This window comes from Zosterops lateralis (genome assembly GCF_965231275.1).
Source record: "Zosterops lateralis genome assembly, chromosome: W".
NCBI classification, from domain to species: domain Eukaryota; kingdom Metazoa; phylum Chordata; class Aves; order Passeriformes; family Zosteropidae; genus Zosterops; species Zosterops lateralis.
Window position 1 is genome coordinate 460,362 of NC_139801.1, and position 17,297 is coordinate 477,658.

At 51.0% G+C, this 17,297-nt stretch overlaps 1 protein-coding gene across 1 annotated transcript in view; it reads right to left on the reverse strand.

Moving 5' to 3' along the window:
• Nucleotides 1-6,979: 6,979 nt before the first annotated feature.
• The window catches only part of LOC310922188 (WD repeat-containing protein 7-like), a gene marked incomplete at its 5' end in the record, with an annotated part of 34,235 nt that continues 23,917 nt past the window's right edge, over nucleotides 6,980-17,297 (reverse strand). Inside the window, 7 exons of the mRNA XM_083882601.1 lie at nucleotides 6,980-8,125; nucleotides 8,213-8,416; nucleotides 9,425-9,529; nucleotides 13,347-13,446; nucleotides 14,780-14,862; nucleotides 15,123-15,272; nucleotides 16,104-16,221. Of these exons, the coding sequence (XP_083738727.1) occupies nucleotides 8,213-8,416; nucleotides 9,425-9,529; nucleotides 13,347-13,446; nucleotides 14,780-14,862; nucleotides 15,123-15,272; nucleotides 16,104-16,221 (760 nt within the window). The 3' untranslated portion in view covers nucleotides 6,980-8,125. The remainder of the gene's footprint in view (nucleotides 8,126-8,212; nucleotides 8,417-9,424; nucleotides 9,530-13,346; nucleotides 13,447-14,779; nucleotides 14,863-15,122; nucleotides 15,273-16,103; nucleotides 16,222-17,297) is intronic.

A 17,297-nucleotide genomic window follows, 5' to 3' on the forward strand; every position in this document is an offset into this window, starting at 1 on the left:
CCAGCATCCCCCCAGCATGGGACAAATCCCAAACAAAGTGGATGCTTTGGGCACCCAAAGGTGCATCCCAGCAGAGATGGGCCGTTCCCATGTCCCGCTCTGGTGCAAATCCCAAATCCCAGCTCGCTGGGCCCTGCACTGCAGCACCACCCCACAGCAGAGGGTCCTGGAGCACTGACAGCATCGTGTGGGCTGTGGAAATTCACCATCCCAGTCCTGGCCCCTCGGGAACGCCTTGGGCACAGTTCCTGCTCTAACGGGAAAGCAAAAGCCTCGGCAGCAGCAGAAAAGCCAAGGCAGGAGTGGCACACAGGCGACTGGCTGCTGTTTAAAGGAAAGGGTTTTACAAACCCAAGGAGCTCCAGATCCCCTCCATGCACACGGCATTATTTATTCATCTTCCCCTCGTACAGACCGCGGGCTCGGACGAGACACAATCGATCGCTCCCGCCCGGGGAGCACAAAAAAAGGGAACCTGGGCTGTGGGGCCGGGCTGGGAAGGGAGGGAAAAACCACAGTGAGGTCTTGTAAAGCGGGATGGGGTACAGGGAGGAACATCCCACCAGGCAGGGCAGGGCAGGGCAGCCCCCGTGGCACCCCCGGGATGCGGCACAGCAGGGAAAGTGTCCCAGGAGCCCTCGGAGGCCGGGATGGGCCAGCCCTGCAGTGCCCACAGCCCCTCCAGCTCCAGAGGGCACCAGCAAAGGAGAAAAGGAAGTTTAGGAAGGACCCACTGGCTCTCCACAGGGCCCTGACAGCAGTGGGGGAGCCGGGCAGGCTCTGGGCTCTTCTCCCAGGGAACAGGGATTGAGGAGAGCTGGAGGAGAACGTGCTGCTCCCCAAGGCAAGGACGTGCCCTTGGATGGGTTGGGCTCCTGGTGGGAGGCAGGATGGGCCCCCGGCTCCCGCCCTGCCCCGAGCAAGGGGAGATGATGCTCTGTGGTTACACACAGGGGGGAGCTGGCATCTCGTAAAGGAAAAAGAAATGTGTTTCCCACTCAATTAAATGTAACTGGAGGCTTTGGAAAAGCCAGTGGGCTGCTTTGATGGCTTTGGCATGGCAGGAGGGCAGGGCTTTGAGAGCCAAATCGTGCTGGGAGCCCATCTGAGGGAGAGCTGTTTGTTCAGCACATGGGCTGCTTTTGTGGTGTGAGCAATTAACACACAGCACTCAAAGGGACCTTTTCCAGAGCAAACTGCTCCATGTGCTGCCGGAGCAGGGACACGAGGAGGGCAGGGTGACAGTGGGGACACACTGGGGCCTGCTCCGTCCTGAGTGGAGTTTGGACCATGAGGACACCTGTGCACAGCAATGTGTGACAGGGACAACTTCCCTTTCCTTGTGGGTGCACACCCAGGGAGCTGCTGCAGGGACGTGCACTGCTGATCCTGAGCAGCTCCGTGTTCCATGCTCCATGCTCTGTGCTCTGTGCTCCATGCTCCATACTCCATGCTCCATACTCTGTGCTCCATCCTCTATTCTCCATGCCTCATACTCCCTATTCCATCCTCCTTGCTCCATTCTCCATGCCCCATCCTCCATATTCCATCCTCCATGCTCCATTCTCCATCCTCCATGCTCCATCCTCCATGCCCCATATTCCCTATTCCATACTCCATCCTCCGTTCTCCATCCTCCACACTCCCTATTCCATGCTCCATGCCTGTGCCATGGGAAGGGCAGCCCTGGTTGTATCACAGCAGGTTCTGGATGCTCTGAGGCCCATCCCGTGCTTTCCTCCATCCCTCCCTCCCTGCCCTCATCCCTGGATGGATGTGGGAACAGCAGCACCCGCAGAAGGTCCATCTTTCACCTCCAAATGCCCAGCACTGCTGCCACAGAGCCTGAGAGGGGGTTGAAGCCGTTTCAAAATCCATCTCCCGGCTCATTATTATGCCGGGCAATTTTTCATTCATCGGGAATCTACGGCAGCATTTTAATGCGAGAAGCTCCCTGCTCTGTTTCTCTTCCCCTGAAGAAAAATAGCTTAATTTCTGCAGTTTGATAGATTTTCCTGAGCCTTCAAAAGGTAGAGAAAGACTCTTGAAAATCGGTCGTTGAACTATCCACAGGCATTTTATAATGGCCGTAAATAGGCCTGGACTGAATAGCTCTCCAGGCATCAGCTTGAATGGTGTCCTTGACACTGTTATTATTATCCCCACGGAGAGAAAAAGGGAAAAAAGAAAGGGAAAGAAAGTCTGGGAGCCTCTCCACACTGCAGTTGGTGTGTTTCTAGGCTGCAAGAGCTAAATCCCCCCCCGCTGGATCTACACCAACCACCAGAGATGTCGAGTGCTGGTTTTCACTTCCCAGAATTGTCAGAAATTTCATGGAATTTCCTGCATTAAAAAAAAAAAAAAATCTAATCTATGAACTTGAGAAATTTTGCAAACTCCAAAGCAAATGAAGTAGAAGAAGTTTAGGGGAATTTATTTTCTGCCTTTTAGCCCCTTTGCCTGCTGAAATCTGTGGTCGTATTCCATCGGGTAATTCCTTTTGTAACTCCCAAGCTGCCGTGTCCCACTGCTCTTTGCTGAGGAGCAGCCTCTGACCCACCCCCAGTTTTGGGAGGGATATTTTTCAGGGTAACCATTTCCAGCACCCCAACACATCCCCGTGGAGCAGCTCCAGAGGTTCCCAAACCCCATCTGGACCCTCCACCCCTGGATATTCCAACACCTCCACTAAATGTGTCCTTTTCACCTCAGAGCCTGTGGGGTTATGTCACCAGAGCCACTGCAGAAAACCTCCAGGTTAATCAGCAAGAACAATTTTCTCAGTTTAAATGAGGTGCTTTCATTTCTTGAAAGCCACTCGGATTTATTTTTTTTTTTCCAGCCCCCTCACAAGGCAAAAATAGCGTGTCCTAGAAATGTCACCGGCGTATGGATTTCTCCATATGGGAATTGAGCACAGCCATGAGCCCTTGTCTCTCCTGGAGCAGGCTCAGAGCCCTCCCTGTGCCATGATGATGTGCCAGGGTGTGGGCTGTGCTCAAAGTCGGGCAATTCCACCGTGGGTTGGCTTGGAAAGGACCATCCAGTCTCACCTTCCACTATCCCAGGTGGCTCCAAGGCCGCTCCAGCCTGGCCTCGGGCACTGCCAGGGATGGGGCAGCCACAGCTTCTCTGTGCCGCCCTCACAGCCAGGAATTCCTGCCCAAAATCCCATCCAAATCCTCTCCAGGAGGGGTTTCAGCAGATCGGGGCAGAGGGGGAGAATCCCCTCCCTGATCCCCAAGTGTGATCCCCAATCCCTGCAAGGCTGGAATTCCTCCCGCTGGGGAATTGTGAGCTGCCCTTCATCCCACACCCCAAATCTGCACCCCGGGGATGCCCCTGCTGCTCTGGGCTGCTCTGGGGGCCCCCAGCACGTCCCCAGGAGTTTCTCGAGGTGATTTTCCCTGCCCACCCCGCGGGTTTGGCAGCGCCGCCGCCTTTCCCGGCACCGCTAATTGCCGGGGCTCGTCAGGGAGCGACAGCCGCGCTCAGCCCCCCGGGGCTCCTCCGCCGCCTTTCCTGGAAGTGTTTCCTCCTCGGGCCGCTGCAGTTCCGCCTCCAGCCATAATTGATGCCCCGCCGGGATTTCTCGCTGCCTGGAGCTGGGATTTGGGGTGGGACGCTGGAGCGCATCCCGAGCTGGTTTTGGGGACGTGGGTGACACGGATGGGGCTCGTTTGGATGGAAAGCTGCCCTCTGTGAGCTCCTCAGCAGGGATGAGCAGCGTGGGCAGCGCTTGGAGCCTCCTTCCCCCTCCCAAATCCATGTCCAGGTGGCTTCAGCCCTGCCAAACTCCCGCCTTGCAAAGCCCCCGACCCAAATTCTGCATTGAACGTCCCCAGCCCACCCAGGGGTCACACAATTCCCAGCTCCGAGCACTCGGGAGTTTTAAGGCCTGGGTTAATTGTTCTGCCTCCTCCCCGGCAGTGCAGGAGAACAGGCAGAGCAGGCACGGAATGAATCCCACAAAACCGCAGCTGACAGGTTTAAAAATCTATTTTCCTGCACGGAGCTACGGGAAGGACGGGTGATTAATGAAGACTATGAAGAAAAGGTTTTATCCAGCAGATTAATTTCAACGGGTGTTTAAATCCTTTAGCGCATTTGGCCGAGATGCTCCGAGGAGGGGCTGGGAGGGGCTCCCTGGGCCGGCTGGGCACTCGCCCATCCCAGCCCCGTCCCTTACCTGGATCCCCGTCCCTGCTGGGCTCTGCTGCCCTTCCCAGCCCTGCTCTGCACCCCAGGGCTCCGTGCCTTCCCAGGCATCCCCTTTGGCTGCTCCGAGCGGTTTGGGGTGGAATTTGCAGCAATTCTTATCTCCAGGTGTTGATGTGGAAACCCAGGTAAGCACCGTTAGGAATAGAGTGGTGATAATGCAATGTTTTACCAAAAATAGGGAATGTTTGTTAACCCTCCATGTGTGTTTTCCCCAGCAGAGACAACCAAGGAGAGCAGCAGAAGGAATCCGCTGTAGATGGAGGGTGGTCATTTCCACCTTTCATTTGCAGGGAGCAATTAATTATCCAAACCTCCAGTTTGGTAGAAAAAAAAAAAAGCATTTAAGGAGGTGCCCTGTACCCTGCGTGGTTTGGCTTGGAAAGGGCCTTGAAGACCATCCAGTTCCGCCCTCCTGCACGTTGGGATGTTGGGACAGGTCTGGAGCTGGAGCTCTCACTCCTTCCCACAGAGAAACTCCAGGAGCTGCAGGGGGAATGCAGAAGCTGTCCCTGACAGTCAGGGTGTTTATCCTCCTTCCCAATCCCCCACCGTGTGTGTGACACGATTCCAGCAGGGAGCTGCTCTCCTGTGCTGTGTCCCTGCCCGTGGCGGGGCTTTCAGGTCCCTTCCAGCCCAAAGAGCTCCGGGGTTCTGTGCCTCCCCCGCAGCAGCAGCGCTCCAGGAGCAGGTGGATGGCTCTGGAGAACTGAAACCTCCAGAAAATTGACACTGAAAGGAGCAATCACAGCAGCGGCGGCTGCAGCTCTTCCCATTTCCCCTGGCAAAGCTTCCCCCGGGACCGTGTGCGCCTGACCCTAAGCCTTGCCCATTTTCCGAGCCAGTGCACTTGATGGGAACTCATCTCTGCTCTCCCCGCGGCTCCCCGCGGCTCCCGGGCTGGGACACGGCGCTTTCGGCTTGGCTGAACCCCTGAATGCATTTCACAGATTGCTCTGCCTTCATCTGCTCCCGTTCCTTCCAGCCCACCCTCACCTATGGAGCGCTCTGCCTCCTCCCGCCACCAGCACCTTTGCTGTTTATTCCTGGAATAAAGTGCATTTCTACCCATTTTCTTCCTTTTTTAAAATAAAGCCTAATGAAACCTTGCAGGTTGTGCAGGTTCCAGCATCACTTCCAAGCTGCAGCATCGGTTTCCTTTCACTGTGTTGTAATCCGTGAGTAGCTCTGCAGTGGTGAGTAAATGCCTGTTTAAGGTTATTTACATCAATAAATAAATATTTACCCCTTTTTAAGCGTCTCGAGCCCTGTGCAAACAGGTTTCCAATTTACAAAAATCAATTAAAATCTGATATTTAGAATGCACCAGCCCACGGTGATGTTCCCGGAGATGTCACTCAGCCTCCATTCCAAGCCCCACATCAGCATTCCAAAAGCTCTGCTGCTGAAAGAGCAGAAAGTTTCACCTTTTAATTTTTCATAGCGGATTAATTTTTAATTTTCAGACATCAGAGAGAGGGGGAAGTTCCCCAGGAGCCTCTCCCGCTTCAAAGCGCGCTCCAGGCAACCGCTGGATCCAGTGTCAATTTATCACACCGGAGGCTCCCATCCACATTTTTCCTGATTTTTTTTTTTTTTTTTTTTTTTTTTTTTTTTTTTTTTTTTTGTTCAGACAAAAGTATTAATGCTGAAGTCTCCTAAAAGCTGGGAACAGCGTGGCCAGAAGCAAAGTCTCTTTTGCTGCCTCCTCAGCTCCCTGAGGCCACGCTGAGCTCCCAGGTGGAGGAGCAGAAGGGCCGTGGGCTGTTCCAGCTCTGAGCTGGATATTCCGTGATCCTGAGCACTGGAACAGAACGATTGCTCTGAGCACGGACACACAGACACAGCCAGGGCACGGCCAGCAGAGTGAAAGGCCCTGAGCACAGAGAGCAGGGGGGAACAGCTCCAGCTGTGCCTTGGGCTCTCATTTTCCCCCCGAAGGAGATGGCAGAGGGCACGGAGCTCCCCCTGTGCCTGCCCCGCCCCTGGGACAGCAGCAGCACAGCCTGGGCTGGGAATTCTCCAGCTCTGCTCCATGACCTTTGGTGTTTGGCTGTACCCTCTGCCCAGAGCCACCTTGAGGTGTCAGGTGTTAAAAACGACTCTGCCTCCCTCCCTCTCCTGTGCCACCAGAGCATCCCAGCCTTGTCCCTTGGAGCTTGAAGTGTTTCCCTCCTGGCTCCCAGTTACTGATTCCCCAAGGCTCGGCTCTGCCCTGCAGCTGGAGGAGAGGAGAGGCTTCTCCCTCCCTGGATCCCCCCTGGCACGGCCCCCCAGCCTGCAGGGAACAGAGGCTGAACACATCCACACACTCCCAAAGGGGAACAGTCACACAGTTCCTGCGGGCTTTGTGCCTGGAGACTGATCAGGTAATTCCTGACCTGCTCCAGAGCATCCCGCGGCACAGGGGCTTCCTCTACAGGCCGAGGGCTGCATTCCTTAAAATCAGTGCACATCCCAGATCCACAGTGCAGCACAGTCCGTTTAGTTACTGCAGTTAATTCCTTGGGGGGAATTCACCTCTGCTCTGGGACACCTGGGGAGGGCTCCAGGCAGAGCTCAGAGCCCCTGCCAGGACCTAAAGGAGCTCCAGCAGAGCTGGGGAGGGACTGGGGACAAGGGCAGGGAACAGGATGTTCCTTCATATCCTTCCAACCCCAACCATTCCAGGATTCCGCTCTCATTCCAAAGGAAACGGGAGAAGTTTGTTAGTGACAGATTCCCAATGACTGGGCAAAGACTCATCAGCCACACGAACCAACAGGTTTCAGTCCAGCTTTATTCCACGAGCATATTTACACCAGGAATTTTAATCCAGAGAGGGCAGGGAGGGGAATCTGGAGCAGCAGACACTGGGACCGTCACACGGTGACTCTGTCACCCCCCTGTGACCCAGGTGTCCCACTGTGTCACCGGGGAGCCACGGACACCTCCACAGGGACAGGGACAGACACGGCGTCAAGGACAGGCACGGAAAGCTCACGGCGGGATGGGGACAGACCAAAACCTGTGTTCAACATTCCTGAACGCTCTGAGCTTCCTGCTTTGGAACTCACGGGGAACAGCACGGAGATATGGAGTGGCTGGGCTGCAAACCCCACCTGGGCACTACACAAATAACTCCAAATCCGAATCAAACACATTCATTTGCTCTTTTGGAGCCACGGGAAAAAATTAATTCCTTCATTTTTGGGCTCTCAAGTACCATTTTTAGCTTAGTAGGTAGTGCCAGACTCAGGTCTGAGCTCTGCAGCCAAGGAAAAGCTGCACAGACAGAGATATTGAAATAAAAGAGGATTTGAGATATTTTTTTTTCTCTTTCCCATGAGCAGAAACCACCAAATTTCACACAAAATATTCCACAAATCAGATATGTAAGAAGGAAACACAGTCACAGCGAGTGTCACACAGGAATGTTCCTACTGAAGGAGATATTTCAGTACATCCAGTCAATAATTAATTTTTTCCATAATTTTCATCATTTTCCCATTCAAAATGACCCCCTTTGTCCTTTATTTAAATAAATACCTCACCGGTGGCAAAAACCACCTTTCTATACAAATACTGCTTTTGTTTTTTTCCAAGTCTGCCATTTACCAGGAGTTTTAAATTATTTATTTACACATTTTTCCTTCCGGCCTGGGCAGAGCAGCAATTCCAAATCCCCTCAGAAACGGAGACTTCACCCTTTTTGGGATCAGCACGCGGGGCTGTGCCACCCCCCCCAAAATTCCAGCACCCCTTTTTCCAGGCAGCTCCAGAAGAACATCCATGTAAACAGGAGCCTTTTTGGTAAACACTGACACTGTGGGATGGGAAAAGGGCTGGGATGACACTGGGCCAGGAACTGCTGGTCCTGCTGTGCCGGGGCAGGCGCAGAGCAGCCCCCGGTGCCGCCTTCTCCATCCTGCAGGGAAGGAAAAGCTGTCAGGGCCACGGGGCGGGTGGCAGAGCTGGCCTGAGCCCCCCAGCCCCCTGAGCCCCCCGGGCACACCTAGACCATGAAGCGATGCTCCTTGCCGTCGTGGGCCATGAGGATGACGTTGCGGTTGGAGGTCCAGATGAGGCGCGCCAGGCGCAGCGCGTTGTGCGAGCCGGGGGACGCCGGCTGCACCGGGGGCACCTGGAACGTCTTCACACAGCGCAGCTGCGGCGCCGAGTTCAGCATCCCGATGCTGCCCAGCAGGGACGTGTTCATCTGTGGGGACACGGATGGGGGATGAGCACGGGGCTCCTCCTGGGTTTCCGTGTCCCTGAGAGCAGCAGGAGTGGGGCTCCTCCTGAATTCCCACATCCCAGAGAGCACCAGGAGTGGGGCTGTGAGGTTGTGAATTCCCACATCCCAGAGAGCACCAGGAGTGGGGCTCTGAGGCTGTGAATTCCCACATCTCAGAGAGCATCAAGAATGGGGCTCCTGAATTCCCACATCCCAGAGAGCACCAGGAAGCTCCTCCTGGATTCCCACATCCCAGAGAGCACTCAGAGCTGGCCCAAGCAAGAGGCTGCACTGAGGGACCAGGGAATGGTTCAGGTGGGAGCTCAGAGCTCACCCAGTCCCACCCATCCATCCCCACTTCCCATCAGGTTCTCCAAGCCCTGTCTAAGCTGGCCTTGGACACTTTGCTGGGTGTTCCCCTGCAACACTGCTGGTGGCAGCTCCAACTTCTCAAAACTGAGATGCCCCAACCCAACCCCTGGGGACATCACTCCCCATCCCCTCCACGTGTGTGGCAACCCCAGGATTTGTGTCCTGGCCAGCCCTGGGGTGTTTTATTGCTGTTCCCTGTCCTGAATTCCGTCCCTTCTCGCGGCTCTCCCCGGGTGTCAGGGGTGTAAATCACGGCGTCCGGAGCCGGCGGCGTGCGAGCCCCGCTGACATTTTCACAATTTAAATCATCTTGAGTAATAACCCTTTTAGGATGACTAATGTCCCTGATTTTCCTGCATTAATAATCGTGCCAAACGGGACACGGAAGGGGGAAAAAATCACCGGTGCACGAGGTCACATTTGAGAAGAGCAAGCGAGGAGGTTTAACCCCTTGTTGTTGGGATTTTAAGGGTCACCTCATTCCACAGCCCTGAAGGTGGGCAGGGTCACCTTCCACAAGTCCAGCTGTGACCTTCTCCCCCCCCTTAGGGATTTTCTCCACGCTGAAGCAATTGAAAGCACGGAATGAAGGGCTGAGGGCTGGGAAGGTGTCCTCACCTGCCAGAAGCAGAGGTGGCTGTCAGAGTTGGAGTATGTGGCGAGGTACCGACCATCAGGGGCAAAAGCCACGGCAGTGATGGCTCCTTTGTGCCCATGGATAGTCTGGAAACAGAGGAGAGAACAGCACTGTGAGAGATCTGGGATGTGACAGCCCAAAAACAACAGCAGCCCGAGCTCCTCTCCCACTCAAAATAGGATCAAAAAGCCCAATTGTATTAAATCCAAGATGCCCCAGGATTTTCTCCTGGGAAAACCAGCATTAGCAGAGTTCCCGTGCCCATCCCCGGGTTATTAAAAGCCCTGCTCAGTGTGTGAGCCTGATGTTTGAAGAACTTATTAATACTATTAGTGAGTAATAGTGAACCCCAAATGTCTCTCTTTAACAGGATTCCCCACAGTTAATTAGCTGATCCCACATTTAGCCCCATCCCACTCTTTAGTGTTAACAAGCCCGGGAACACTTGTCAATAAAACATGTTTTGGTGAGACAAAGGTAGAAATCAATAGGAGCAGCACACTTGTTGCTCTTTTTACTCGTTCCAGGAAGTACAAATCCTTGGGGGAATCCAGCTGCTTTGTTATTTAAAGGAAGTGCTTCTCTGATTGATGCTAATCCTTTGCAGCCAGGATTTTCCTGGTGCTACCCCTGTGTTTTCCACGAGGAAGTGAAGCCAAGGCTGCTCATCCCAAATATTGCCAGTCACCCCAGGCAGCTGCTCAGCTCTGGAGTAACTTGTGTGAACACACAGAGAGGAAATTCTGTGTGATACCAGTTTGGGAATGTCTTCATCCTGGCCAAAAAGGACAGTGGGATGAAATGCAGCTGCTCCCAGCTTCCCTCTGCCCAGGTTTTTAATCCAGGGGTGGTCACTGGCAGCTGCAGGAGGTGACTCTGCAGCCCCTTCCTGGAGGAGCCACTGGATGAGAGAAAATAAAAATGTTCCCATCAAGCTTCTCCAAAGAATTCCCTATTTTGGAATCCCAGTTAACTCACAGCAGCTTTCAGCACCTTTAATAATTTAATTTATTAAATCAATTAATGAAAATCCCTTCATTTTTTATTGGGCGTGTTTAGAAAAGGCCTCTGGCCTATCCAGTTCAGGTTATTGTCAGTAATTACCTTTTCTCTGAAATTTAGGGATGTGTTTTCCCAGTGAGGAGCTTTTCCTGGCCTGGGAAATGCAGGTGTGGATTCCAGGACAAACACCTTTAAAAAACCAGCATCTTTTCCTCTGTAATTAATTAAGCCAAGCCCACGATTCATTCCAAATGGAATATTAAATCCTTTTTTCTGCCTTCCACATAAATCAAACTTTGCCGAGGCATTCCAGGGCTGAAATAAAATCAGCCCTGCACAATCCAATTAATGCTGGGATTGCTGGGATTTTAATTCTGGAAGGACCCAGGACCAAACATTATTGATTCCAGCCCAGGCTTAAAAGTAGGTTTTTTTGCTTTGAAATAAACCCAAAATAACTTATGTTTCTCTTTAATCTTCCCGGTGCAAATGACCCAGGTTTTAGGTACAAAAATTACATGTATTTCTGAAATGCAGCTCTAAATATTTATGATGAATCCCAAGATTTAATCAATAAAAACGGAATATTTCAGAGTCTCTCCTTACAGACCCAAATATGTTCCTCAAGGAAAGGAAGATAATGAAATAATCTGTCCTGAGGAATTAATTGGGAGGATTTGGGGTCAGACTCTGGTACTCAGCAAGAATTTACCTGGGGAAATAGTAATATTTTCCCATCATCCCAAATATCCTAAAATTCTGTTGCTTGCAATTTCTCTCTCCAGTCTGATTTTAGTGTTTAATTTGATATCTAAAATAGCATTTTCTAACATCAATATTCCCCTGTGTTACTGCACCTTTCAGAGCAGGATTTCCAACTGTGTGTCCATAATTAGGAATTCTTATCCACAATATTAATAATTTGCTCAGAATTTAATATTATTTCTGTGTTTAATTGTGCAAACAGAAGCTTGTGCTCAACGAGCTCTGCTGCCTAATCCTTTTAATACTGTTATAAATTAATTAAAGTGGGAATTATTAATCCAAGCGGTTCATTTTGGGGATCAAACCTGTTTAATCCTGTGTGTTTGGCTCGTGGCTGGAGGTTTTCCAAGCTGGGAAAACAAAGGGCATTTCCAGGTGGAGGAGCTGCTGCTGCTGCTGCTCTGGGAACTGTTTTCCAATTCCCCGAGAAGCATCAATTATCTTTATCAAATCCCAGGATCTCATCTGGGCCCCTGATCAAGATGGAGCCTCAGTGAACATCAAGGCCAGAGCCAGGGAAGGGCTTGGGGAGGAAGGGATCAATAGTCATCATTGGATTGTGCTGCTGCTGGGAGCTCCACCTTTTTTTCTTTTTTTTTGGGGGAAGCTGCTCACGTTTAACCTTTGCCTCACCTGAGGGGTTGGGTTTGACAGGGCTGAGCCCCAAATCCTGTGGGGTGAGCACAGAACCAGCACATCCATCCCTTTGGGATCACAACAGGGAGACAAAACCAGGCTCAGCCTCAAGTCACTGGGAGGGAAAAATCCCCAGCCAGGAGGAGGGGGCTGTTTAAGGGCCAGCAGATTCCAGGGATCCAGGAGAAAAGTGGGATGGGATAAAATATCAGGGTAAAATCACACATGGAGCTTCTCCTGAGGGGCTGGTGCACACACCAACACTCATCCTGAGCCCTGAAATCCCATTTTCCAGCCAGGAATACCCTGCACTGAGGGGTTTCCAATCATCTGCTCCCAAAGCCGCTGCCTCTCCATCCACAACATGGATTCACCAGCACACACCCTACAGAGATTTATTGTCAGCATGATCAGGAAGTTTAGCTGGCTTTGTAAGGAATTCTCAGCTGCAGAATGGGATTCCTACAATCTCTGTGGGGGAGAATGTGGAGGAACAGTGAGTGAGGAAGAATTTGAGGGGGAATATGGGAAAAAATGAGTGAGGAGGAATATGAGAGAGAATATGGAAGGTGAACACAGGATGCTGTTGCTGCCACGTGGGACAGAACCAGGGAGAAACAACCTGCTTTGGATATTGGATTGTGGAAAATTAGATCACAGTGTGTGCATTTGGAATAGTGTAATGTAATCAATTAATATAATAAATTTTACTACTGAGGGGAAACTCCATCATAGAGAAATGCTGGTTTATTTTTTATTAAAAAGGGGGGAGTTTTGATATCCATCATCCTGTTGATCATATTGAGTAATTTCTCAGGCAGTTCCTACAGCCACCTTTCTTAAAAAAAAATTAAAATTACCTGGAAGGGAAAAAAAACCCACCCAAAATGCTTTTCAGCATCTCATAGAAAAGGAAGTTAAACCCCTGAGCTTTTCTCCAATGACACAACTTTTTCACAAGTAATTCCATCCTTTTGAGCAGCCAGGAAAATCTGCAGTTGTGAGAAGTTCTGTATAAAATGGGATTTGGAGGCAGGAATGTGTATCCAATAGATGGTGCTGCCCCACAGTAATTTATCTGGGAAAGTTTTGTATGTCATGAATAATAACTAAACCTGCAAAACACCCAGTCTAATTATCCTGGGATCCCTTTGGTCACTCCCAGCTCTGTTTTCTGTTGTTAATGTGGAAGATTATCAAGAAAAGTAAAGAACCAAACACTGTGAATATTCCCCAGAGTAAATAACTGGGAATTTTGTGGTGAAACAACTCCCAAACTTCCAGATCAGGAGATAAACCTGAGTTTTTCCTCATTAATCCAGTCCCAGCAGGACTCGATACCCTCCAGCCCTTCATTAAACTATTGATCCCCTCGGCGCTGAGCAGGCAGGAGAGGCAGAGCTCTGTGGGATCCATGGGCAGGAATTCCCAGCCATTCCTCCCCTGGCAGCAGCTCCCAGGAGGGCTGGGCAGGGCAGGGATTCCCAGGATCTCCCTTACCTGGCACTTGCCGGTGCGGATGTCGTAGAGCGCCACGGAGCCGTGCCGGGCTCCCACGGCGATGCGGTGGCTGCGCTCGTAGTAACTCACCATGTAGAACCTGGGCAGAGTCACACAGGGAAAACAGGGTAACTCTGGGAGATTAAACACATTTAGGATTCCAGTTCATCATTGGTTAAGGGCTGGAGCAGAGATTTGATTTTAAAATCCACTCGCAAACACTTGGCACAAAAACCACCGATAGTCGAGACGTTACTGTGGAACCTCATCAGATTTATTTCTTTGGGAATAGTCTGTGGGAGCCCTGGAAGTCCAATGGTTAAGTGCCCATCCAACACCCTGAGTGGCTGCAGGGCATTTCCTGTGAAATCCCGATGGAAAGGAAGGAAAGTGGAAGGAGAAATAAGCCAGCTCATCAATTTTTGATGGGCACGAAGAGAAAGGGAGAGGGAAATTCGCCGTCGAACACTCTCTACTGCAATAACACCCTTGGGGTGAAGCCTGCAATAGTCCTTCACACCCATGGGGCAGTTATTGGAATTCCTGCAAAATCCAAGGAATTTCAACACCTTGAAAGTCAAGAGACAGTAAATCCACATTGCAAATTCCAGTCCTTGGGGACGTCACTGTGCCTTACCACAGCAGATCCTGCATTCTGAATTACGCTGGAATTCTGCAGGTAAATTTCCCTCTACCAAAATCTGCCAGAAATATCTGGGATCAGTCTCAAAAGACACCTTGCTGAGCAGATTTAGGGCTTCAAACAACCCATTTCCCAGACTTCTCTCCCTCTTCCTTGGGATTCCCAGTGCCATAAGGGAAAAAAATTCCAGGGATAAAAGGGATTAACCCTGTACAAGTGCTCCCACTTGGGATCTCTGCAGGGATTTGCTACAACCTGCTGGCAATTTCCCCTGGGCTCTGTGATGCTGTCCTTGGGTGCTGGATCATTTTTACACTGCCTATAACCAGGAAATATGACCAGTAATTGCAGAGGATTTTAAAATACTGCAGCGCTATAAATGTACACAGGAATAGGGAGATTGGGCACTAATTCCCATTTATCCTCCCCTTTATGTTTTAAGGGAAGCCACTTAAAGCATCAGGAAGGAGGAAGATCATCTCCATCAGGATCCAACCTGGCAACAGGGTAAGTGTTCTTTCCTTGAAACTATTCAATATTTTAATAGGTTATTAAATTAAAACGTAATGGCCGACAGGTGATTATTAGAATTTATTGGTTTAAAGGATGACTGGGATGTTTGTCCACGTTTAAAGATACTGGAAATGCTTCCATTTTATCAATCACCTTTTTTTTTTTTTTTTTACTCTTTGTTGTGTCATCTAAAAGGCTGTTTCACTCTTCATCAGGAAATACACCCTGCTGGTGATCCTGTCATTTACCTCCCAGTATTCCCAGAGGAAGGGCTCACCTGCAGATGGCTGGGAAACATTCCTGAAGACCCTTTTTCTTCACTAAAGATCCTTCCAGGCAGTACATGATGATGTCCATCACCTTGGAAACAAAAATCACCATCGGCTGTTGTTTTTTGTTCCATAATTAAAGTTCTGAAGGTCATTCCCACTCCAAGCCCTGCCATGGGCAAGGGACACTTTTCCAGTAGATCAGTTTGTTCCAAGCTGTGTCCAACCCGGCTCTGACTTTTTATTGCTTAATAAACCAGATTTACTCAATGTGGTTCAAGTTGAAATAATGAACTACAGCAGATCAGAGCCCCCAGGGGCAGGGGCTGGTGGAGAGGGGCCAGGGCTCACCTCCACCAGCAGGTCCACCACGTCGGCCGGCATCTTGTCGATGAGGATCTCGATGACGCGCAGGATCTCGCCCTTGGCGCGGGCCAGCGTGGTGGTGTGGATGTTCTGCTGGGACTGCGTGTTGGCCGCCAGCGCCGTGTGCCGGTGCACCTGCGGGCACGGGGACTGTCAACACGGGGCCAAAGCCACGGGAAACACTTGGGAATGAAGGGATGGAATGGCGACAAACTTGGGAATAAAGAGCCCAGAAAAACTCTGGAGCGAAATCGCAAACGCCACAAAAACCCCTCAGAAAATGAGGGACCCCAAATCCCACTGGGAACCAGCACAACTGCAGCCACTGCTGATGGCCCCATTCCCATCCCTATTCCCTTTCCCATTACCATTCCCATTTCCCTTCTCATTCCCATTCCCGTTCACCTTCCTATTCCTATTCTTATTCCTATTCCCATTCCCATCCCTATTCCCATTCCCCATTCCTATTCCCTTTCCCTTTGCCATTCCCGTTCCTGTTCCCTTTCCCTTTGCCATTCCCATTCACCTTCCCATCCCCATTCGCCTTCCCATTTCCCATTCCCATTCACCTTCCCATTCCCCTCCCCTTCCCATTCCCATTCCCATTCTCATTCCCTTTCCCTTTCCCACTCCTGTTCCCCTTCCCATTCCCATTAATCCCGGTGGTCTCCATGTTCCTGGCTCTGCCACCGGTTTCACTTTGCTGTGCCTGTTGGAGAACATCTCCCACATCTGGAGAAAGCCTCGGAGTCGAGCCAGTCTCCACTCAAATCCTGCAGCTCAGCGGGGCTGGGGTGGCTCACACCAATCTCCCACCCCACAGAAAACCCCCTTTAACCCTTGGTGCCCCAGCTGTGCTCACCTCCTTGGCGATGGTGGTGATGAAGGTGGGCTGGGGTGGCTCACACCAATCTCCCACCCCACAGAAAACCCCCCTTTAACCCTTCATTCCCCAGCTGTGCTCACCTCCTTGGCGATGGTGGTGATGAAGGCGGGCGGGCGGGCGGTGGCGATCAGCGACAGCGCGTGGCGGGCCGAGCGCGCCGAGTCGGCCGCGGGGCTCAGGGGCAGCCCCATTGTGATGCTAAACCCCGCCACACACACCGCACACAAAGGCAGGCACAAAGGACAGCCCGGCGGTGCAAATATAGAGTGAGAAAGATTAGAAACCGGCTTATAATGTCAGCTCAAGGTCACCGGGAGCACTCCGGCAGTTCCAATATAATGGACTCCCAACAAAGAGCGGTGATTAGGAGTCAGGGTGTTCCAGCATCAACCCCAAATCGAATAATTAACCATGAAGATTGAAAACAGTAAGTGCATCTGTCCAAAGTGGGCAAAAGGCCTTGTTAACAAATTATCTGTATGTGCTGAATACATATCATCCCCCCACGGAGGCCCAGAGCGTCTTCCCAAGGATTTATGGTTTGGTCTTTTACAGTATTTTAAACGCAGCCTGAAAAAATCCCCTGGCCAGAGTAATTCTCTTTAATTCGAGGCTTTGACTGGCTGTGACAAGATAAAAGCAAAAAGCAATAAGGTGCTAAGTGCCCTGTAACTGCAAAAATAAAATTTCTATGTGCCCTGCACGTTATCCAAAAATTCCCTGAAATGTAGAAATGTGGAATCACAGGTTGGTTTGATGTGCAAGAGGTTTTAAGAATCAGCTGTTCCATTCCACCTTCCACTATCCCAAGCTGCTCCAAGCCCTGTCCAGCCTGGCCTTGGACACTGCCAGGGATGGGGCAGCCACAGATTTTTCTGGATAATCTGTGGAAGGGGCTCCTCAATCTTCCCCCTACTCTTTGACTGATTTTTTATTTCCTTTTATTTTCAGTTTATTTTTCCTTTGCCATCCCTCACCATCACTGTATGAATTAAAACTCTTCAATGTGAAACTAAATAAACTGATGTCCCCATTGGCCTGTCCTTGGACAACCACATCTAAATGTAACCTCCAAACTCCTGTCCAGGTGTTCTATGAAAAAGGGATAAGGAGTTCTCCCAGTTCACTTTTGCAGGGCTTCCCAAAGCCAGCAGTGTTTTTCCTCACGGGATGTTTGGCCAAGTGTGCATTTCCCTGGAAAGCAACAGGCTCTCAGGGAATTCCTGTGCTTGGAAGGATGTTGAGGAGATCAGGGGATGGGAATGGCACATTGC